The sequence below is a fragment of the Bos taurus genome, unplaced genomic scaffold, assembly GCF_002263795.3.
Source record: "Bos taurus isolate L1 Dominette 01449 registration number 42190680 breed Hereford unplaced genomic scaffold, ARS-UCD2.0 Leftover_ScbfJmS_264, whole genome shotgun sequence".
Classification (NCBI taxonomy): domain Eukaryota; kingdom Metazoa; phylum Chordata; class Mammalia; order Artiodactyla; family Bovidae; genus Bos; species Bos taurus.
Window position 1 is genome coordinate 484,627 of NW_020191578.1, and position 24,864 is coordinate 509,490.

The 24,864-nt window shown below is 40.5% G+C and overlaps 1 protein-coding gene and 1 pseudogene across 1 annotated transcript in view; both read right to left on the bottom strand.

The window, feature by feature from the left end:
- Positions 1-24,864, bottom strand: part of LOC100848700 (ATP-binding cassette sub-family C member 4) — a 164,021-nt gene that overhangs the window by 28,384 nt on the left and 110,773 nt on the right. Inside the window, exons 24-26 of the mRNA XM_024989169.2 lie at positions 22,895-22,995; positions 21,619-21,810; positions 12,941-13,096 (exon numbers count right to left, since the gene is read on the bottom strand). Of these exons, the coding sequence (XP_024844937.1) occupies positions 12,941-13,096; positions 21,619-21,810; positions 22,895-22,995 (449 nt within the window). The remainder of the gene's footprint in view (positions 1-12,940; positions 13,097-21,618; positions 21,811-22,894; positions 22,996-24,864) is intronic.
- On the bottom strand, positions 2,524-5,025 carry LOC100851883 (elongin-A-like; annotated as a pseudogene).

Consider the following 24,864-nt stretch of genomic DNA (forward strand, 5'->3'; position numbering starts at 1 on the left):
GATCAAGAAATGAAAGCAGAAGGCACAGGACAGTGTGCCACCAAAAGAGATATATCCCTAAGGAAAATCCAAAATTAAAAATATACTATGTAGGGAGCTTCATTTGCACAAAATTGATTAAGTGACCGATAAGCCTACAAAGCATTAAAAATCACCAGAAATGCACATTTCGAAATGATTGTTGAATTGAACTGAAAAATCCAGAGACTCAAATTTAAAGTTTCCCCTAAAACTCTTGAATTTAGAAACAAAGATTAACACCCATCTAAGCAATAGTACGAGTTCCTTGTCAGGAGAATAACCATCATTGTACCTCATATTTTTATAAAAACTTTTTACTCTTTGTAATTTTCAATCCCCCATGCAGGCGATTTCTCATCCTTTAGCTGTTATCTATGAACTTTACGCAAACAACTGGCGAGGTGAGGGGAGGCTGGTCCCAGTGTTCCTCGCCCTTCTCTTCTCCATCTTCCCTCCATTATCCAGGTCCTTTCAAGTAAGCAGGTACTCCCTGAATGTAATCTCAACTGGCATTCTTCCTGGGGAATATACTTAACTACTTCAGATCTTGAGCACAAAGGACACATACACTTCAACTACCTGTTGTGTTTAAGGAAATTATTTAGGAAAAGCTTTCATTTTTGCTTTTTCCTGAAATTTTGAATACAAATTGAGGAGTACTTCTTAAGAACACAGTATTCATCTTTTTTTTTTCTGTTTTGATATGTAACTTCTGTGTAATTAAAAAAATAAAGTATTCATCTTTTAAAGTTCCCCTGAGGACTGATGGTCTATGTCCCCACTCCCCTGTCTCTGGTTCCTACTCAGGTCCTTGCTGCCATCACACCTCCCCCAGTTCTGACCTGTTCATGGCAGGACCAACAGTGATGGGGATAAGCCTGGGAGAGAGAGATGACCCCAGAAGCTTGCTGCTGTTCCCAGGATCACAGGTAACAGGGATTCGGGGAACATGATGTGGACCTGGCTCACCTGAGTGGGGCAACTCAAAGAAACAGTACTGGGCTCCCCCTTCTGCAGAGTCTGCTCTCAGCTTCCTAGGCTGCTTAAATCAGGGTGTTGACACACAAGCATCACTGCTTGCTACTCATTTGAGGGGAAGAGAGATGTACGTTTTCTGCACATAGACAAGTTAACTTCAAGTAACCAAACCAACAGATTTTTCTCCATCTCGGAGCCAACAAGACACTGTAAAGACAAAGGTCTCTTGGCTGGGGAGGGGTAAGATTTTGAATATCTTCTCCTCACACTTATTAGCCCATAATACATAAATGAAAAAGCCCATTTCAAAAACTGATATTCTCCAAATGAGACTCAAAACTGATATTCTCCAAAGGAGACTCAAAACAGGAGGAGTCATATCGTCTGACTTTACTAAACTTTTGTTATGTTTTGGGAAAAATATCTCAGGAGAACATCATTCAGTTTAACTAACATTTATTGAAAACAAAAAATAAATTTGGAGTCAGACAGTTCTAAGTTCTGATTCAACATCTCATTAGTTATTAGACTCAGGGTAAATTACTTATCTTTCCAAGACAGTTCCATTACTGGAAACTAGGGTTAGCCTTGCAAGGCTGCTGTGACAATCTGAAACACAATGAAGTTTCTGATGTGATGCTAACATGGACCAGGAGCCCAGCCCAACAGGGAGACAGGCAGGGACAGTGTTTGTCAAACTTCAGATGTAGTCGGTGGATGATGAAATTAATTTTGTGCATTGTGATCATCATTTTGTCTTTTATATGAAGTAGAATAGAACTGGAATCACAGAAAATATCAGAGCACAGAGCAATAGTAATGTTGTTTTGTGACATTTTTGTTTCTGTGTGTGTATGTGTGTGTGCGCGCGTGCACGTGCCTGCATGCACATGAAATCATGATATGAAGCAGTTCTATCAAGGACCACAGTCAACAGCCACCTGAAGTCTTGCACAAGCAAAGTAATTTGCTTCTCAGCCTCTGGAGTTGGGACTCTCTTTAAATTTACTTTGAACCCTATTAGTATATTTTGGAAATTAATACATTGCTGATCATGTCATTTACAAATATTTTCTTCTTTTCCATAGGTTGTCTTTTTGTTTTTTTTTAAATGGCTTCCTTCGTGCTATACTTTTAAGTTTAACCAGGTCACATTTGTTTATTTTTGCTTTTGCTTCCATTACTTTAGGGGTCAGATCCAAAAAAATAGTGCTGTGATTTATGTCAACGAGTATTCTGCCTATGTGTTCCTCTAAGATCTTGTCTTACTAAGTATCTTGTCTTACAGGTCTTTGCTCATTTATTCATTTTTACTTTATTTTTTAATGTGGTATTAGAGAATGTTCTAATTATTTATTTATTTATTTATTTTTTACAATCTGGGGGCAATATTTATTAATTAAAACTATGTCTTATAGTTTACAAAGAAGCTAATTAACAACAAAGGTACAATCGACCTTAAAATCCTGGGTGAGAGCGAAGCTTCACGTCTTCAGAACTCTGAAGTGCTCGCCAGGCAAGGAGGCAGCGGCTGCGGACACCGGCTTGGGCACACGCCCGCTGACGGTGCAGGACACGGGGATGGAAAGCTTCCACGGAGTGAAAGGCTCTGGTCTCCTCTGGAAGTTCCATTCCCCAACCCCCACCGTCCTTGTATTCCTCCCCCCAGATTTCATTTCCAAGGTAAGTCCTCGATTTATCGTCGGGAGAACCTGATATTGAAAGCTTTAATCGTCTTGGCCATCATTGGGGCAATTTTCTTCACGGGTGGTTTCCTAGGATCATAGGAAACGGTGCTGTTGACCACTGGAGCTGTGTGGGCGCCACTAGTGCTCGGGCCATCATAGGCCGGCTCCTCGGGGCTGGCGTTAAAGCTGTTGCTGCTGCCACTGCTGAAGGAAGCCCGGCTGCTTCCTGTGGGGTACGGCACTGGCTTGATCCTGATTTTTTCAGGCACAGCTGCTCCTCCTGTTTCAAATTTCTCCTGCCTCCTTCGAACATCACGAGGTGACTTGGCCACAGAGTTGACAAAAGCCATTTTTGCTTGTCGGCCTTTGGGCTTATTGGCGTGTGCAGATCGGATGTTCTTTGTGAGGACTGGCAGCCACTGCTCTCGTGCATCCTGAAGCCGCAGGTACGTCTCCCGCCATGACTCGTACTCTTCGGCCTTTCATCCTTGAAGTCTCGGTGACAGTGAACTTTCCATAATTGATCCGTTTCTTCAATTAATACGTGATTGTACTCTTCTATTCGATACAACTGATCAGGTGTGCACCTCTCCAAAACAGGTTCAAGGACAGAATATGGGACGCCTCCCACTTCAAAGATCGAGTCGATGTTGTTTTTAAGCACCCGGATGCACTGCTCGTGCAAGGTCATCATTTTGGGGAGATAGGCACACTTGGAACCAGAATAGACCTGCATCTTAGAATTCATTCTTCTTCCGGTGAATCCAGCTTCTTCCTCTTCCTGGGGTGAGAGGAGTGCTTTTCGCTTTGGTTGGAAAGATGACATCAATTCAGGGGAAGGAAGTGGACAGTAATTGGCCTGGATCACAGGTAATGGGCGGTCAGGTAATACTGGCAACACATCGCTGGGGACCTTTTTCAGCTTGGCTGAGTCGGCTCCAACTGGCGGAAGCTTCCCAGGCTTGTTTTCATTCACCTTAGGTAATTTGTGAACTGAGCCCAAGTTTTTACTAGTGCTTTTTGAATCATTTTTTAAAGTCCTTTTTCTCCAGGAGTCGTGGTTGAAGTTTTCACAATCTTTTTCTTTTTCTTCCGGGGCTGGTCATAGCTGAGGTATGACTCAAAAGACATGGTGGGTTTCTCGAATTCATCATCCGAATCTGCCTCCTCACCTTTAGGGAAGGAAGCCACCGACTTTCTATCTGAATGCGAAGGTTTGACTTTCCCTTCTTGAGTCTTCAGGTTGTTAGAAACCTTCTCTTTTGCCTTGGGCAACAGGTCTCCTGCCCCCTTGCCCATGTCTGAGTTTTCTAGACTGTGCTTGTTTTTGTCTGATTTGGTTTTCTCGGAGTCTCTAGGGCTTTTTAAGGTGGTTGTCTTAAGCCACCTCCACGGGGGGTAAGACCTTCTTCTTGGCGTTGCCCTCCTTCTCCTTCTCTTTCCTGACACCAGAGGGCGGTTTCTCCTTTGTGCTGTCCCCAGAGGTCGGCCTCCGGTTTTCCTCTTTGGAGACGACCTTGTGTGACTTTTCTTTGATCAGAGAAGACTTCCCGTCTCCTCTGGCATCCGGTGGACGTTTTTCTTTATGGGAAGATCTGTGCTCCTTGCTCTGACTCGTGCTTTCTCTCCCCTGGGCTTCCCCCAGGTGTCGCTCTTGACTGACTCCCAGTCTGTCCTGAAAGGCGTTACTATGGCCTTTGCCAGGCTTATGGTGGGGAACAAAGGGCTCATGGTCCTCCTCCAGGGGTCTGTAATGGTCCAAAAACATGTGATGAGGGCTGGTGGATGGTGGAGGGGACTGAACATGGCCATAATCGGAAGACTCATGATCTGAAGAGTAAACTGGAGAAGCTCTGTGGTACCTCTTTCTTTCATCTCTCCTCCCATGACTGTGAGATACTTTGTGAGGCCACTCGAGCTCTGGGAGTTTTCTGTGCTTTTTCTATTATCAGGACTGTATGACTGGCTGCTGGAGGCTTTCCAGCTTTCCAGGTAGTCCCCCTCTATCTCTGCCTCCTCCCTCAGGGCATCCCTGGGGCGCTTCCGAGAACTGCTCTTCTCAAAGTTCTGTTCGTCAGGCTCTGTGGTTCGTTCTACAGGAACCAGCTTCTTCCACTGGGCCACCAGGTCCCTGGCAAAGTTTCCGACGTGCTCGTGTTTTCGCAAGCTGTTTACCGTTTTCCCAACTCCAGTCTCCGCAAGAATGTCTACTGTAATGGGCAGGGCGGAGAGTTTCTTCAAATATTTCAATAGCTTCTTCGGGTCTGCATTCGTGGCCAGGCGCGCCTGCAGCTTCTCCACAACTTGCAGCGCCGACTCCGCCGCCATCGCTGTCACTGGCGCGGCCTCCTCGCCGGAACGGCTAATTATTTCTTTTTTTAATATTTTATTTTATTTTTTAACTTTACAATATTGTATTGGTTTTGCCATATATTTTACATGCAGTCATGCAGATTTCCCCACACTATTTATTGAAGAGACTATCTTTTCTTTATTACATATTGTTACCTCTTTTGTCTTAGATTAACTGACCATAAGTGCATGGGCTTATATCTGGGTTTTTTATCCTGTTCCATTAATCTATGTGTCTGGTTTCTGTGATAGTAACATACTTTTTCATTACTGTGTCTCTGTAGTATAGTGTGAAATCAGGGACTGTGATTCCTCCAGCTGTGTTCTTCTTTCTCAAGATTGTTTTGGCTATTTGCGGTCTTTTCTGTTTCCATACAAATTTTTTTAAATTTTTTTGTTTTTGTTTTGTGAAAAATGCCACTAGCAATTTGATAGAGATTGCATTGACTCTGTAAATTGTCTTGGGTAGTATGGTTATTTTTAACAATATTGAATCTTTCAATCCAAGAATATAGTTTTATCTTTTCATCTGTTTGTATCATCTTGAATTACTTTCATCAGTGTCTTACAGGTTTTATATACAGGCCTTTTACCTCCTTAGGTAGGTTTATTCTGTTTTTTTTTTCCCCTTTGATGTGATGTCAATGGGATTGTTTCCTTAATTTCTCTTTCTGATACTTTGTTTCTAGTCTACATAAATACAGTCAATATCTGTATGAACAATGGCTTATACAGCTCAATATCAAAGAAACAAACAACCTAATCAAAAAATGTGAAGAAAACTTAAATAGACATTTCTCCAAAGACATACAGATGGTCAACAGACCCATGAAAAGATACTCAGCATCACTAATTATTCAGTTCAGTCGCTCAGTCATGTCCGACTCTTTGCGACCCCATGAACTGCAGCATGCCAGGCTTCCTTATCCATCACCAACTCCCAGAGCTTGCTCAAACTCATGTCCATTGAGTTGGTGATGCCATCCAACCATCTCATCCTCTGACGTCTCCTTCTCCTCCCGCCTTCGATTTTTCCCAACATCAGGGTCTTTTCTAAGGAGTCAGTTCTTCGCATCAGGAGGCCAAAGTATTGGAACTTCAGCTTCAGCATCAGTCCTTCCAATGAATATTCATGACTGATTTCCTTTAGGATTGACTGGTTTGATCTCCTTGCAGTCCAAGGGACTCTTAAGAGTATTCTTGAACATCACAGTTCAAAAGCATCAATTCTTCTGTGCTGAGTTTTCTTTCTAGTCACTAATTATTAGAGAAATGTAGAGGAAAACTACAATGAAGTATCACCTCACACTGGTTAGAATGACCATCATTTAACATCCACAAATAATAAATGCTGGAGAGGGTGTGGAGGAAAGGGGACCCTCCCACACTGTTGGTGGGACTGTAAGTTGGTACAGCTGTTATGGAAAACAATATGGAGGTTCCATAAAGAACTGAAAAAGAGTTACTGGGTGATCCAGCAATTCCCCTCCTCAGCAAATATCTGGAAAACATAAAAACTCTAGTTCAAAAAGATACATGCACCCCAGTTTTCACAACTTTTCTATTTACAATAGCCAAGGTATGTCCATGGACAGATGAATGGATAAAGATATGATGTATACACACACACACAGAGGAATATTATTCAGCCATAAAAAGAATGAAATAATGCCATTTGCAGCAACATAGATGAACCTAGAGATTATGAGACTAAGTGAAATAAGTCAGCAGAGAAAGACAAATATCATATGAGATCACTTATATGTGGAATCTTAAAAATTAATAGAAATGAACTTATTTACAACACAGAAACAGATTCACAAACATAGAAAACAAATTAATTTTTACCAAAGAGGAGAGTAGAGGAGAAGGATAAGTTAAAAATCTATGCTTAAGAAATGCACCCTACTATTTTGCTATACAATTGAAACACTGTGAAAAAAATAATCAGACACACACAAAATCTGACTCCTGGCCCTGCCCCTTTCTTGATAAGTGGGACAAGCCCCTAGGGCCTCAGTTTTTAAATCTGTTATGTAAGGATAACTACAGAATTGTGAGAATTAAGCAGGAAATGGTAGGATAAGGGGTTAAAACATGTTAATGATTCTACAAATGTTATGAATTCTTATCAGTACTTGTCAGGGACTGTAATAAGCACAGAGGAGCAGAAATGAGAGCTACATTTCTGTATCCTCAAGGAGATCCTCAAGGAGAGGAAGAAAATAGCCAAGAGTGTGGAAGGGCTGAGAAAAAAGGCCCAAGGTCTTGGTGAAGGACTGTTAAGCAACAATGTGTACAAGATGGTGGTCAGGAAAGAAGCTGCTGGGAGGGGAAAATGAAATCAAAGTACAAGAAAGTGTTATTCTTTCTTTTTGCTTTTGGTGGAAACATTAGATACATTTCTCTGTTACACCTTCCCACAAATTCCTATTGTTTTTTTTTTTTTTCTTTGCTCTACTATTTATATTCATATGAACAATTTAGTTTATATTGTAAACAATAAATATAAAGAAAATCACCAAGCACCATGAACACATAAGAGAAATTAAAGAGTAAAGTCATTCCAGAAAGTATTACTCTTTTTACTTAAGCAGAAATAATATTCAAAGGCCAGTAAGCCAATCATTAAGAATAATAACAGTTCCTGATGACTGAGCATTCCCAAGAACCAGACATGGGCACAAACCTTATCTCACCCAGTTGTGTGTGCTAAGTCGCTTCAGTAGTGTCAGACTCTTTTCGACCCCATGGATTCATAGCCTACCAGGTTCCTCTGTCCAAGGGATTTTCCAGTCAAGAATACTGGAGCAAGTTGTTGTGCCCTCCTCCAGCAGATCTTCCTGACCCAGGGGTTGAATCTGCATCTCTTATGTCTCCTGCGTTGGCAGGCAGGTCCTGTACCACTAGCACCACTTGGGAAGCCCAGATACATCTTCACAACAAATCTGTGTGGCAATGATTCCCAGGCCTGGTTTAAAGATGAGGACACTGAAGTCTGGAAGCTGAGTAATGTCATCAAGGCCCCACAGTCCTTTGAGGCAGAGCAGGAATAAAACTGTGGGTCACATTGACACTCGGTCTACACAAACATTCTATCCCTGGCTGCCTCTGGAATGATTTCCTGGGAACTTTGCACATTGCTAGTTCTCTACAGATACTCCTTCTTTTATCAACCAATATTGTACCTTAGAGACAAAGGCACATAGAGAGGAATCTACATGTATACAATGTTTGGCACTATTTTGTAAGGATGCTCTCTGGAGTGTGTATGTTGAACATGCTCTAAGGAAGGGTGGAAATCAACAGAACAGAACAGAACCAAACTATGTTGATGGTACGTAAGACTACCATTTTACATACGATGGTATAAAAGACTAAAGGTATGTTTAGTCTTTGCTCAGATGTGCTTCTAAACATTATTGGCAGAGCCAAGGATCTTCTAACATTATTTCTTTATCTATAGAGTTATTTTATGTACACCAGCATACAATTCTAATTAAGAAGCTTTAAAAATAAGGCAGGGTATGTTTTGAAAGCTTTGCATCAAAGGAAATGAAAGGACTCTACAGACAGGCCCTTTATTTCTACTAACTAATCTCACTTGGACATTTCAGAGATGAGTACCATCAAAACGTAAAACTTGGGAATCTAAACTCCTTTATTTTCTACTGTAACCACAAGTCATGAATTAAATAGCCAGAGAAAATCTTTAAATATGGAGACTGAACGTGCTAAAAAGTTCTTCCCATTTTTCCTGAAAGGGATACCTTTAAATTTTTTTTTTAATTGTGGTAAAATACATATGAAATTGACTAGCTTGACCAGCTGTAAGTGCACAATTCAGAGGTATTAAGTACCTTTACAGTGTTGCACAGCGATCACCACCATCCAGCCACAGAACTCCTTTCGTCTTTCAAAACTGAAACTCTGTAGACATTAAACAACAACTCCCCACTCCCAGCAGCTCATGGAACCCACCATTCTAATTCCTGTCCCCATGAATTTAGTACTCTAGGTACCTCATATTAGTAGAATCATACAGTATTTGTCCTCTGTGACTGGCTTATTTCACTGTTACCTCAAGGTTCATCTGTGTTGTAGCACAAGTCAGAATTTCCTCCCTTTCTAAGGCTGAATAATACTCCACTGTATACATATATGCACCACGTTGTGTTTATTGATTCATCTGTCAATGGACCTTTAGGTGCCTCCACCTTTTTGCTACTGAGAATAATGCTGCGATGAACATGCAAGTACAGGTATCACTTCAAGATCTTTCTTTCAATTCTTTTGGGTCTATACTCTAAAGTAGAATTGCTAGATCATATAATAATTCTATCTTTAACTTTTTTGAGAATTGACCAACTTGTTTTCCACAGTGGCTTCACTATCTTACATTCCTACCAGCAATGAACAAGGATTCTAATTTCTCTACATCCTTGCCAATACTGCCAACCCATTTTCTTTCTTTCTCTTTCATTTTTCTTTTTTGATAGTAGATGTCTTAAGGGCTATTAGGTAGCATTTCACTTTAGTCAGAAAAGCTGTATCTTGGTTTCAAAGATACTTAGACATATGCATTACCATATGTAAAACTAGATAGCCAGTGGAAATTTGATGTATGATACAGAGAATGCAAATTTGGTGCTCTGTGATAACCTAGAGGGGTGGGATGAGGTAGGAAGGAGGTTCAAGAGGGAAGGGATATATATATATATATATATATATATATACACACCTATGGCTGATCCATGTTGATACAAGGCAGAAGCCAAAATGATATTATAAACCAATTATCCTTCAATTAAAAATAAATTAATTAGAAAAAACAAGAGTACTTAGAGTAATTCCAGGTATTTTAGAGGCCACCGGTAGATAGCAACAGCTGTACTCAGTCATAAGGTCCAAGCCCACGTTCTCCTTCCCTTTGGGTGCCATGCTGAAATGCTTCCCAATAAACAGGCATTTCAGGGCACATTACAGGAAGCACATTTGCCTGGCTCTTTGTGTCTCATCTCTTCTCTGTTTCCCATCTCAAGAGGGTGTTTTTCTGAGCTTTGTTTGATAGGCAGATGATTATGGAGTACAAAAATAAAACATCAAAAAAAAAAAAAAAGCAAATCTGTCAAAACAGAGGGCAGGATGAAAGATCAGGATGCCTGGCCTCCACTGCCCTTGGCTATATACGTGAACACAATCAAGGACAGAAATGGTAAAGGCCTAACTGAAGCAGAAGAGATGAAGAAGAGGTGAAAAGAATACACAGAAGAACTGTACAGAAAGGACCTTAATAACACAGATAACCACCATGCTGTCGTCACTCTCCCAGAGCCAGACATTCTGGAGTGTGAAGTCAAGTGGGCCTTAGAAGGCATCACTACCAACAAAGTTGGGCTTCCCAGGTGGTGCTAGTGGTAAAGTATCCACCTTCCAATGCAGGAGACATAAGAGACGTGGGTTTGATCCCTGGGTTGGGAAGATCTTATGGAGGAGGGCATGGCAACCCTTTCCAGAATTCTTGCCTGGAGAATCCCATGGACCGTAGCCTGCAGGTCCATAGGATCTGCAGAGAGTCAGACATGACTGAAGCAACTTGGCATGCACAAAGCTAGTGGAGGCAAGGGAATTCCAGTAGAGCTATTAAAATCCTAAAAGATCATGCTATCAAAGTGCTGCACTCAGTATGTCACCAAATTTGGAAAACTCAGCACTGGCCACAGGACTGGAAAAGGTCAGTTCTCATCCCAATACCCAAGAAGGGGAGTACTAAAGAGTATTCAAACTACTGGACAATTGCACTCATCTTCCATGCTAATAAGGTTATACTCAAAATTCTTCATGCTGGGCTGCAGCATTACATGAACCAAGAACTTCCAGATGTCCAAGCTGGGTTTAGAAAAGGCAGAGGAACCAGAGATCAAATTGCCAACATTCGCTGGATCATAGAGAAAGCAAAGGAATTCCAGAAAAACATCTACCTCTGTTTCATTGACTATACTAAAACCTTTGACTGTGTGATCATAACAAATTGTGGAAAACTCTTAAAGAGATGGGAATTCCAGGCCATCTTACTTGTCTCTTAAGAAACCTGTATGCAGGTTGAGAAGCAACAGTTGGAACGCTGCAGGAAACAACTGATGGGTTTAGGATTGAGAAAGGAGTACAATAAGACTGTTTATTGTCACCCTGTTTATTTAACTCATATGCTGAGAACATCATGAGAAATGCCAGGATGGATTAGTTTCACCTGGAATCAAGACTGGCAGGAGAAACATCAACAACTTCAGATATTTGGATGATACCACTCTAATGGCAGAAAGAGAAGAGGAACTAAAGAACCTCTTGATAAGGGTGAAGGAGAAGAGTGAAAAGGCCAGCTTAAAACTAAATATTAATAAAACTAAGATCACGACTTCCAGCCCCATCACTTCATGGCCTATAGAAAGGGAAAAAGGTGGAAGCAGTGACAGATTTCCTCTTATTGAACTCTAAAATCACTGTGGATGGTGACTACAGCCATGAAATTAGAGAATGACTGCTTCTTGGCAAGAAATCTATGACAAATCTGGACAGTGTGTTAAAAACCAAAGACATCACTTTGCCGACAAAGGTCTGTCTAGTCAAAGTTATGGTCTTTCCAGTGGTCATGTATGGTTGTCAGAGCTGTACCATAAAGAAAACAGAGAACCAAAGAATTGATGCTTTTGAACTGTGGTGTTGGAGAAGACTCTTGAGAGTCCTTTGGACTGCAAGGAGATCAAACCAGTCAATCTTAGAGGAAATCACCACTGAATACTCACTGGAAGGACTGATGCTGAAGCTGAATTCCAATACTTTGGTCACCTGATGCAAACAGTTGACTCATTGGGAAAGACCCTGATGCTTTTCCAGAGGGTGAGATGGCTGGATGGCATCACCATACGAAATAGACATGAACTTGGGCAAACTCTGGGAGATGGTAGGTCCATGGGGTCGTGAAGAGTCAGACACGACTGGGCAACTGAACAACAGTAGTATACCTAGAGGATGGTAATTGCTCAGCAAATAGTCACTAAAGTATGCTGAGTGGATAAACCACAAGAAAAGAAAGGAGCATATAATTCAATTTACAACACACTCTCTGAAAGGCATACTTCTTTAAGAAACAGAAGAAAAGAAAACAGAATCAGAGCTGAGGGAGAGACGGTCAATTCAATGCTCCACCATCACAGCAGCCACACATTGGGTCTCAGCATGAAGCACTCTATACCATGCACTGACCTATTTTGCCCTCAGAACAGCTCGAAGGGTTGGTATTGTTAGCTGCCTTGTAAGACAGAGAAAACGGAGGAGCACAGAGGTGGAATTCCAAGTCCCTTTCTCTTCCTCACTATTCTGTACTGACTGCTTGGAGAAAATTATTTATTAATGGCTGATTTGTCAAAGTCTCCCATAGTATCCATATACTCTTCAATTCTCAAAGCCCCACAGTTTCACAGAACACCCTCCAGGGACATAATCAACTTTGAAAAGATGTCTTCATTTCCTATGGCAAAGCTCTATCTGGAAGACACTTACAATTTGCATTTCCCTATAGGAACCTCTCCAGCACTAAACAAACAATTTATCCTTTTGTTCTCAGAATTATGTGGTTATGAGTGGATAAAGTTGTGGAACCCGAGGAAGTCTGAGTCCAGAAATCCATCTCAGTAAATTATTAAATCACATGCACACAAAACTAATGAATAAACAAAGAAACAAAACCTACTATATGATGAAAGTATCTGTTGAAAATACCTGCTGCTAAACATATGCTCTACTAGAAGTAAAAAGGATTAACCCTTTCATTTGATTTGAAAAAAAAAAATAAAAAATAAGTAAACTTAGGTGGCTTATGAAAAGAACATGTGAGTGCATACCTGAGGTGCAACTGACATTTTCTTCCTTAAATCATGAAGTCCAATATTGGTTGTCCAGATCCCATCAATGAAAACACCACCTTTAGGTTCTGACAATCTAAAAAGAGCAGCGATGAGGGAACTTTTTCCAGCCCCTGTTCTTCCTACAATGCCACACTGTAGAGAGATCCAGGAGAGAGCAAGAATTAACAAAATGCAACAAACCTGGGAGAAATGCTGGTTAATGATGATGAATTTTAAAAGTTCCATATAAAGAGTAGTCTATAAGTTTCTCAGTAACGGCAATGTTGACATTATGGGCCTGATAATGCATTCTAGGGGGAAGAGGGCTTGTCCTGTGTATTGTAGGATGTTTAGCAGTAGCCTTGAACTCTACCCACTAGATACCAGTAGCACCCCCTAAATAAACTGTGACAACCAAAAATTTCAGACACTGACAACTGTCTCCTGGTTGAGAGCTCCTTAGTCCCAAGAAGAGTTAAAAATGACCATCTGCTGGTAGTGAAAGGCCAGCAATCTCCTAAGTGGTCCGTAAGAAGTCAGCCTTTAAATTAGCTTTATTCCTACAGCCTGGAGATTTATGTGACTAATTTTATGGAGATATCAACAAGTCAGCAGTATTACACATAAATAAGTATTCACTTTTTCAAAGTCCTATTATTTAAGAAGAATTATTCTGTGGTAGAAAAACTAAAAAAACTTCCTAATATTAAATATCTTAATTATATCTTGAAAGGAAATATCTTAAAAGTATAAAATGCATATTTCAGTGTCTTATTAGACAGAGGACAGTAGACAAAATGCACATAATAAAGTCAACATCAACACAAAATTTGCTACTTATATGGGACCTTTCACTGCAGCAGTTCAAAAGGTATTTTATAAACAAATTAATACTTGCAATTGCACCTTGGAAAGATGTCAAGTGTCAGTCTAGTCATTAAAACCAAAGCACAGAGAAATTCAGTGCACTAATGGTAAGATTAGGGCTTTTCTGGTGGCTCAGTTGTAAATAACACACCTGTCAATGCAGGATACTCAGGTTTGATCCCTGAGTGTGGAAGATCTCCCAGAAAAGGAAATAGTAACCCACTCCAGTATTCTTGCCTGGAGAATTCCATGGACAGAGGAGCCTGGCAGGCTACAATCCATGGGGTCACAATGGAGCTGGACATGACTGACTAATATGCATCAGTGCAGGAGACATGGGTTCAATCCCTAATCCGGGAAGATCCCACATGCTACAGAGCAACTAAGAAGGTGCACCACAACTACTGAAGCCCACACGCCCTAGACCCGGAAGCTGCAACAAGAGAAGCCACCGCAGTGAGAAGCCTGTGCACAGCAACTAGAGAGCTGCTCACTGCAACTAGTGACCCCTCATTCATTGCAACTAGACAAAAAACCAGAGCAGCAACAAAGACCCAGCCCAGCCAAAAATAAATAAATACAATTATTTTGTAAAAAATTTTATTTATACTCTGTTGTAGTTTACTTACTGCACAATAGCATTATGTATGAAAAACAAAATTCATACTTTAATTTTCAAATACTGACTGCTAAAAGGATGCTAACCATCATCTAAGCCTTTATTGGGTAGTAACAGTAAAAAACACTGATCACAGATCAGAAAAACAAATATAATAATAATAAAATGGCTTGAAATATTGTGAGAATTACCAAAAGGTGACAGAAACATGAAGTTAGCAAATACTGTAGGGAAAATGGTGCCAATGTACTTGTTCAACACTGAGTTGTCATAAATGTTCAGTTTGTTAAAAAAAAAAAAAAAAGCAGCATTATCTGTGAAGCACAATAAAAACATGTGTCTGTCTGTCTGGGTGTTCTCATGCATAAATCAACACACGTTAAGACACAGGTGACAACTGTATCCATGAAAATGTGTGTATGTTCCCATGTTATCAGCTCTACTGAAACTGAACCATCTGTGCAAATGGGAACATTTGTAGATTTTGGATAAATGGGCTGAGATATGTAGGGGCATTGAGGGCTGTTCATGACCACAGGACTGTGAGCTCCAAACTCCAGTGAGGAGAATAATAAGAAACAAGGGACTTCATGGGCAGTCCAGTGGTTAAGATTCTGAGCTTCCACTGCAGGGGACATGGGTTCAGTCCCTGGTAGGGAACTAAGATCCCACATGCTGTGTGGCCACACATCCCCTCCAACAAAGGCAACTCAAAGAAAAAACAAAACAAAACACCTGGCTCTGGCTATTTCTACAGTTAAATCATTAAACCTATTAACATAGTCTGAATGTCTTATCTGGGTCACCAATGGGCCTTACCAATTCCACACGGAAAGTGTCACCAATATCAGTAAGTCTACATTCCTAACACCAAAGACACTTGGAAAAAATCTTATTTTAGCTGGTTTGTAACAGCTCCTTTCTGTTTTTACTACCACTTGGATCAGAATGGGAAATGTAAGGGAGTCAGGAGATGTTGTGTCTTCAGCAAGATGTCAAGGGAAAGTGATTCCATTTTTTGAAATTAAACTGATGTCCAAAAAAATGAAGCTATAAATCACAGGTTTGTGAACGTGCAGGGAACCAGGCCCGGGTTCGTCTCTGACGACCACACCAACTTGTTAGACACTTGTTCCTGGGTCTTTCTTCACACACCAAACTCGACATGATCAACATCTAATGCCCCACACAAAACAGCCACTTCCTCTGACTTATCCACTCTACTTCTTTCCCAGACTCATAGGCACAACTGTCCACCTTCCTTCCAGCTTTCCCTGAGTCCAGCATGCTGCCAAGCCCTGAAAACTCTACTCTTGCAATGTTTCATGGTTCAAACCCTCATTTTAAGGCCCACATGCACCACCTGAGAGTCAGGATGCATTATCTTTTAAAAAACAAAATAAAACAAACTCTTTTCTTAATCATAATCAGTGCAAATGAATTTGAAAAGTAAATAAAGACTAGATATACCCTAGAAGTCTGATAAAACCAATCTTAAGATGTTATGTTTTTATTTTCCAGACTTGTGTTATGTGTTCTTAAAGATACAAATTCACATATTTAAACAAAATAGGATTAGTATGAACATACTGTTATAATGTATCTTCATTTAGAATTTCATAAAAATATTTATTTTAAATGGCTACATAGTATTACAATATATGTGGTCATTTATTTAACAAACTCCTACTGGTAGATATTTAGCCAATCTCCAATATTTTGCTATCATAAATAACTCTGTGTCAAATATCCTTGAAGCTAAATCTTTGCAAACAACCTTAATTACTTTCTTCAGATAAATTCTCAGATGTGGAATTGCTGAGAATAAGGTACATACATTTTAAGAGAAAGCTGTTAAGTATTGCCAACCTAGTCCTCCAGAAAAATGATACCATTTTCAACTTCCACCTGTTTCCCTGCACATTCATAAACATAAACATAAAACAAATAGCTTTGTTTTAATTGACATCAGTTTGATTCTGAAAAGTGGAGTCAATTTCCCAGAACGTCTTACTGGAAACACAATAGCTCCTGGCTCCCTGCCCCTCACACTTGCCCACTAGTGTCCACGTGCTCTCACTTCTCAGATTAAACCCCCGAAGGTTGGCTCTGTGTCACTCCACCCCAAGACATCTCTTCTACAAAACTGTCCCCACTGACCTCTCCATCCTTCATGTACATGAGTCAGCTTCCTTGGCATCACTAGGTAGTTGTGAGGGTTAAATGTAAAAATGTGTGTTACACACCTGGTAGTTCTTTTCCCTGAATGCCCTGCAGGTGCCTGGTTCTTCATTCACTGGATCAGGGCATCGTGCCTTTGCTCATGTTGGTCTCACCTCCCAGAATGCCTTTCATATGCATTTCCACCTGCTGAAGCCCTGACCACACATCACTAAGTCTGTCTCACATGACTGATACTTCAGAAATGCTCTCCCTGTACCCTATGTGTGCTTATCCAAATACTAACAGATGTTGTATTATCTTTTCCTAAACTTCTATAAAAATTCTGACCACCTTCTAGCTTACAAAACTAATGTAGCCATTTTCTTGTTTCTTCAATTGGCCTGTATATGTTGACAGCAGGATCTGTACTAGACTTGACTTTTTCTTATTTGTATTCCCTGTGGAGCCCTGAGACAAAAACGCTTCTGCAGGAAGCTGAGATTTTTAATCAGGCCAGAGAAATTTATGGAAAAAATATAACCATATTATTTAGACATATGATAAGTTGGACAAAGAGAAACATGGCAGATGGATCCTACAGCCATAAATAAAACTTTGAATGGCCAACACCTTATTCTCATGGGACAGACAACAACTCCCACCATGTAAATGTTTATAGTCATTTTATACAGTATAAAAACTACAACCATCATTGGTCAAGCATTTACTCTGCCCCATGTGCTGGGTGCTTTACATGTCTTATCTCATTTAAGTTGTACAACAAGCCTATGGGTTAGGTCCTATCAATTCCATTTTTCCAAAAGAAGACTAGGCTTGTGGCGGATTCATGTTGATATATGGCAAAACCAATACAATATTTTAAAGTTAAAAAATAAAAAAAATAAATTAGTCTGCCTGAAATTTCAGAGTCCATTAAGTCATAGGATGGGACTCAAACCCACATCTGTCGGCCTCTTTTCCATTCTGCTGATGAACTCCTTAAACCTGGATGGCCTGGTATCTTATCATGTCTCTGTGTAGCTAGAACAGAGAAAGTGGGGAGAGGTGTAGCTGCAGTTAAAGGAACAGTCCTACCATAGAGATCCTGTGCCCAGAAAGTTGAAGCATGATGTGGACATGGGTACATATAACACAGTGAGTGGGACAAGAGGGATGACATCACTGAGCAGAGAGAGTACTTGAGGTCAGGTGGGCTGGCTGTCCGCAGGAAGTACCAGCACCCCAGGTGGGCTGGAAGAGAAACCTGCAGGTAACTGGGGCAATGGTTCCCCAGGAGACAAACCAAACAGACCTCCTGCCCTACTAGGGGAGCAAGACTCATTTTTGATCCCATCAGGTGGTGAAAGAGCCACACATACACTGTTGTGCAGGGCTGTCTCTGACTCCAGGTCCAGACTGGGCTGAGCCTGTGGGAAATCCCTCCAGTCCCTGCAGGAGGCTCGTGTGGGGAAGGACAGACAGCAGGATGAAAACTTCCCATGATGAAGACAGACTCCACTGAGAGGATGCAAAGAAATGCAATGGAATCACACAGAGTTGAATTATAAAGTATAAGTGCAATTTGCAGAATATGAAAGTAAGTAAATCTATAGGGGAAGTGGCACAGAACTTTCTAGAGCCTCATGCTCAGTCATAGCAGGGACTTGGGTAACTCCTGAGCTCAATTTCAACCTGTCAAAGGATGTTTAATAGAAATCACAGGTTATCTCTCATCAGAAATGCCTATGGGAGAGAAAGGAATTTACCAGAAGGTCTTGTTCAAATGAGTAAAGAGGTCTGGATGAGCCTGAAACTCTGCATTTCTAGAAAGCTCCAGGAGATGTAGGAGCTGCTGGCTCTGACACCATAGTCTGAGTCACAAGGAATTAGAAAGCCAGCAAGGGAAGTGGGATAATCTGGGAGTGAGGAGAGGGGTTGCTGAGTATGTAAAAAAGGAGAAAATGTAGGAAACAAATATTTTTGCACATTACAGCAAGGTCTAGTAAGTATCTCTAAAAGTATATTATAGAAGTAAGAGCTCTGAACAAGAAAAAAATAAAAAACCAAAACCATTCTATCTCGAGAGCTGGAAAAATGCCTTAAAATGTCCCAGAACTCTAAAATCATTAAGTCAACCACAAAACCATCTAAATGAAAATTACAACCAGTGTTCAGAATCTAACTGGGAAGATTAAGCTGCTATTTACCTCATCTGGGGTCTTTATTTTTACTTGCTATTTCTTCCATGAATTAGAATTATATGTAGTACCTACTACATTCTCCTACTGACTCTAACTTTCAGGAATCACGACAGCAGAGGAAACAATGGAAAGAGAATAAAGCCCCATTTCAGCTGGGCAGGCTCACTCCGCATCCTCCACAGCAGCCTCTTTCAATCAAACCCAGCACCAAAGGGGTGACCCAGAGTGATGGGGTGGGACAGGTTAGCAGGAGAGGGAACCTGGGATGTTCACAGATGGAGTAGAATCACTTCCTGATCACACTGCATGGATATCATCTCCAAACACAGAAATGAAGCTAATGTTGTTAAGGCAGAAGGGGACGACAGAGGATGAGAAGGTTGGATGCCATCACCAACTTGAAGGAGTTTAAGTAAGCTCCGGGAGTTAGTAATGGACAGGGAGGCCTGGTGCTACAGTCCACAGGGTCACAAAGAGTTGGACACAACTGAGCGACTGAACTGATCTGTGATACAGGGAATAGACCAAGTCAGAGATCAAAAGCCAAGCTACCACAGTTATTAATTCAGTTTCCAAACTCAATTTGCCCTGAAACATTTTGGATTCTCAATAATCCTATGATTTGCAGTTTTTAAGGAGGAAGAATAGAATCTATTATGTTCATAAGTTGTACTGCAGAGTTTCCTAAAAAATTCCTATTTTATGGCTTTGGGGAAAATTAAGACAAGTGCAAATTAACAGAATCACATTTACAACAGGAAATCTGACAGACACATTGTCTGAGAGTATGCTAACATCACCTACAGTGCTCTCAGGGACAGGATTCTATCAAGAGCTGTGATTAATGTTTTCCCAACAAAACAGTCCTCAGCTTCTTCCTGAACTATGAAGGAACTGGAAATAATTATGAGTCACCTTTAGTGCTGCAACTAACTGAAGCTGCTCCCTGGGTATCATTCTGGCAATAAGTTGAATATGTATTTTCATGTTACAAGAGTATCACTCATTAAATTACAGCTATAGTCCACTAGGGGGTTGTGGTGGAAAGAGTTAAAGAGCAGTTCTTTCAGTTGTTCGTGCAGTTGTCTTGTGTGTATGTTCTGGTTACTGGCTGCTGACACCTGTGTGTTACTCACCCTTGCAGAATGCCACTTTCTAGGGAACAAAGATGAAAATAAGATGCTCCTTGATTTTAAAAAGCCTCAAGGTACCATGAGATACAGACCTCAAATTACAAAGCACAACACAGATGCTATCTTACATTTTAATTATGATAAAGTTCACATAACATAAAATTTAATTACTTAACCATTTCTATGTGGATGATTTAATGTTCAGTACATTCACATGGTATGCAACCGAGATTAAGATTTTTTTTTTTTTTTGCCTCATAAAACTGAAATTCTATAACCATTAAACAAACAACTCCCCATTGCCACTCCCCAAGTCCCTGGAGACCACCATCCTACTTCCTGTCTTCCTGAATTTGACCACTTTGTCAAATTCATAGAATTTCACCACCTCACAAAAGCAGAATCAGAGTATTTGTGCCTTTCGTGTCTGACATTTAGTAAGATGTTGTCAAGGTTTAACCATAGGTCAGAAGTTTCCACCTTTTAAACATTGGATATTTCACTGTAAGGATTAGTTCCTTCCAATTTTTGGCTGCTTTGAACATAGCTGTACTGTGAATGCTACCTTCAAAGAGTATATAAGACACTGAAGAAGAATTGAGGGTCTCAAAGATGCACTAGAGTCGCCTCAGAAAATGAGGAGACTTTCACCATCCAGATGACAGAGGGGAAGGTCTCTGAGGCAGAGGGAAGACTGCACACTGGAAGCTGGGCGGATGTGGTGCTTTGGGAGAACTAACACACAACCCGAGTAGTGGTGTGTGTAAGTCAGGAGACATTCTGGCTGCAGATGGAGGTGAGGAAGAGCTTCCTACCAACTTGTCTGCTCTGGTTTATTCTCTTCTTCAAGAGTCTGCCCTGTTCCAGGCCAAGGACCTCAAGTTGAGTATAAAGGAACATCACAGCAGACATGGACACTGGCTGGTTCAGGTCACAAGTCTCTCTGCCATCTCCCATGTGGATCTTCCTTGCTCTGTTCAATTTGCTTTAGACTTTGAGCAAATCTCTAGGTCCTGCCTCCATCACAGGCCCTGGTTCCTCACCCTTGACTGAGTCATGATTCTGGGCTCCACTCTAGTAACAATGAGCTCACCCCATGGCCCCTGATGGAGTGGACTTAGGGCTGTGCACTGGTTCCTGCAGCAGCTCTCCCAGCCCAGTAAGGATCAGATATGTGCTAAAGAAAGATTCAGTCTGTTGGGGGAGGGCAGGGGGATGGCAGCTCAGCATGGATGTATAGGAGGACAAGTCTACAGAAAAGACCAAGAGAGAGAGGAGCAGGTTGCAAACAGAGGGCACTGTGGGAGGAAGAGAAGATTTCAGAAATACAAAGAAGAAAAGATGGAAAGGAGATAGTGGAGAATTAGGGACAGGGAGCTAGGACTGACTTCCCAGACTTTGTATGAATAATCAGGTGTCACATATAGTGTTCTGGGTCAGGTTAAATTTGAGCCCAGGAGCCCAGGGCCCACCAACCATCATGAGGGAGCTCACAATACAGGGGATAAAAAATGCTTGTATCCCATTCCATGGTCAGTTTCCAAGAAAGATTCACCTACATATCACTGATTAAATCTGCATCCATGAGGTACAAAGAGCCCCCTCTCCCTGACACACTGACAAGGAAACCAAGAGCAGACGTGATGCTAAATCTTTAGCTGGATTTTAAAGAGGCAAATGGCTTAAACTAACCTTTTCTCCTGTGTCAATAGATGCTTCCAGCTCCTTCAACACCAGAGGCCCGTCCAAGCTGTACCTGAAGTTAACATTAATAAAGTAAATCCATCCTTCATCAGGCCAGGATGGTGGTGGACGATACTCATATTCCCAGGATGCTTCTTTCTCAAGGTTTGTATATTCAATCCCCCTTTCTACTGAAATCATCTGAAACACATATAATACCATATGAGTTAGTATCAGAGAGTCTTTTTTATGGATGTTTAGAGACTGTAAATGAGATATTTTTCTTTTTTTATCTTTATATCTGATTTTATATGGTTCAGAATATCCCAGGTCTCTTAGCATCCACACAGGACAAAAACAGGAGTTTGATGAGGCCTTGGATGATTTGCAAATTTGTTCATCATCTTCAACACTTTTGCTTACAGCCACTTCCTTCAAATTTATATTAACACTAAAAGAATTAGAGAAATGAATGGTAAGATTTTATTGATCCACTTTTCACACCTGAATGAAAAACAAGAGCATTTTGTCAAAGAAAAGAATATTTATGGACACCAATCAGTAATGTGTGGCTACAGAAGGGCCATGTGTTATAGATAACAGAACTGGATGGTCATCAAACCTCCATTTAATTATTAGTCATTTTCTATTCTATTAGAAGAGAGAAGTGAAAAGATTTCATTTTTATTGCTTTTCTCCCTTTAGGAGAAGTTGCAAATATTCAAAACTGTATAATTTATATATTAACTAAGGCCTCCTGAACAACCATGACTCCACATCTTTGAGAGCACTTTCTGAGAGGGAGCTTATCCTACCAGAAAGAAGGGCCACCAGAAAATTCAGGTGTTCACACACAAAGAATAAGTGATAAAATGGGGGAGGGGCAGGGGAGAGGAGCATATTAATTAAAGAAACCTCAAAAAACTGAATTATTTATTTAAAAAAATATGAGGAATCACCTATTAAGAAACAAAGATAAACAAGCTGCTAAGAAATTAGCTTCTCTCCAGGATTTCAGAACCTCCCACCTACAGACATTTATTGTATTTGAGGACAGTTTCATGTGAATATAAAACGTTCTGACAATGGCACACGTAAGCCTGAGAAAAGACATACATACTTTATTTTACATTAACTTTAAGCAGATGGAGAAGAATGTTAAAAAAAAAATCTTGTTAACTAAGATGTAAAAATAATAGTTTTACTATTTTACATAAGAATTGCTTTTATGCCACTTAACAGCAAGGAGACCTGGAAATTCTAAGAACAGAATGATAAACATCACCATGTTCTCAACTTCGGCACTTTGCCTGATGCACCACTGGAACATCCCCGTGAGTGTGAGAGTGAGAGACAGGACCAGGCCAACCTGCCCGAGATCCAAAGCTAAATGAGGAAGAAAAGGAATAAAGTCAGTCTCCTTCTCAACCCCTCATGCAGCTCCTTCTATCACTTTACAAAGAAGACTCCTTTATTTTTATGAGTTTTAAAGGAGTATAGTTGATTTACAGAGTTGTGTTAGTTTCAGGTGTATAGTAATGTGAATTAGCTATATATATATATATTTTTAAAGTTATTTTTCCCATACATGTCATCACAGAGTATCAACTAGAGTTCCCTTTGCAATACAGAAGGTCATTTTTAGTATCTATTTTATATATAGTACTGAGAAGACTTCTTTATAACATTTAAATCATTTGCATGTAATGAGAGTATTACTCATAATATTACTTCTGATGACTGAGATAATAATACAGTTAAAAAAAAAAAAAACCCACTATGAGGGACTTCCCAGGTGGACCAATAACTAAGAATCCAAGCTTACCATCAGGGGGCTTAGGTTTGATCCCTGGTCAGGGAACTAGATTCCACATTCCACAACTGAGAGCTCACATGCTGCAACTAAAGTCCTGCCTGTCACAACTGAGACTGAAGATCCCGCGTGTCCCAACTAAGACCCAGTGGAGCCAAATGAGAAAGTAAATTTTTTAAAATATTATGAATTTAGAAAGCATTAACAATGTTGTTGTTCAGTCACTAAGTTGTGTCTGACTCTTTGTGATGCCATAGACTGCAGCACACCAGGTTTCCTTGTCCTTCACTATCTCCCAGAGCTTGCTCAAACTCATGTCCTTTGAGTCAGTGATGTCATCCAACCATCTCATCCTCTGTCATCCCCTTATCCTCCTGCCTTCAATCTTTTCCAGCATCAGGGTTTCTAATGAGTTGGCTCTTCGTGCCAGGTGGCCAAAGTATTGAAGCTTCAGCTTAAGTATCAGTCCTTCCAATGAATGTTCATGACTGATTTCCTTTAGGACTGACTGCTTTGATCTCCTTGCAGTCCAAAGGACTCTGAAGAGTCTTCTCTAGCACCATAATGAAAAAGCAACAATTCTTCTTTCTATTATTGGGATATTTTATTACTATAGACTCTCAGTCTCTTCACTTTCTGCCATTAGAATGGTATCACCTGTATACTTAGGGTTATTGATATTTCTCCTGGCAATTGTGATTCTAGCTTGTAAGTCATCCTGCCTGGTATTACACATAATGTATTCTGCATATAAGTTAAATAAGTAGGGTAACAATATACAGTCTTGTCGTACTTCTTTCCAATTTTGAACCAGCCCATTGTTCCATGTCTGGTACTAACTGTTGCTCTTCACCGGAATACAGGTTTCTCAGAAGACAGGTAAAGTGATCTGGTATTCCTATCTCTTTCAGAATTTTCAACAGTTTGTTCTGATCCACACAATCAAAGGCTTTTGTGTAGTCAATGAAACAGATGTTTTCCTGGAATTCTCTTGTTTTCTGTATGATCCATCAAATGTTGGCAATTTGTTCTCTGGTTCCTCTGCCTTTTATAAACCTAGCCTATACATCTCAAAGTTTCCAGTTCATGTTCTGTTGAAGCCTTGCTTGAAGGATTTTGAGCATAACCTTACTAGCATGTGAAATGAGTACAATTGTATGGTAGCCTGAACATTCTTTGGCATTACCCATCCTTGGGATTGGAATGAAAACTGACCTTTTCCAGTCCTGTGGCCACTGCTGAGTTTTCCAAATTTGCTTATATATTGAGTGCAGCACTTCAGCAGCATCACCTTTAAGGATTTGGAATAGCTGCAATTCCATGACCTCCACTAGCTTTGTTCATAGTAATGCTTCCACTGGCCCACTTGACTTCACACTCTAGGAAGTCTGGCTCTAGGTGAGTGACCACACCATCATGGTCATCCGGATCATTAAGATCTT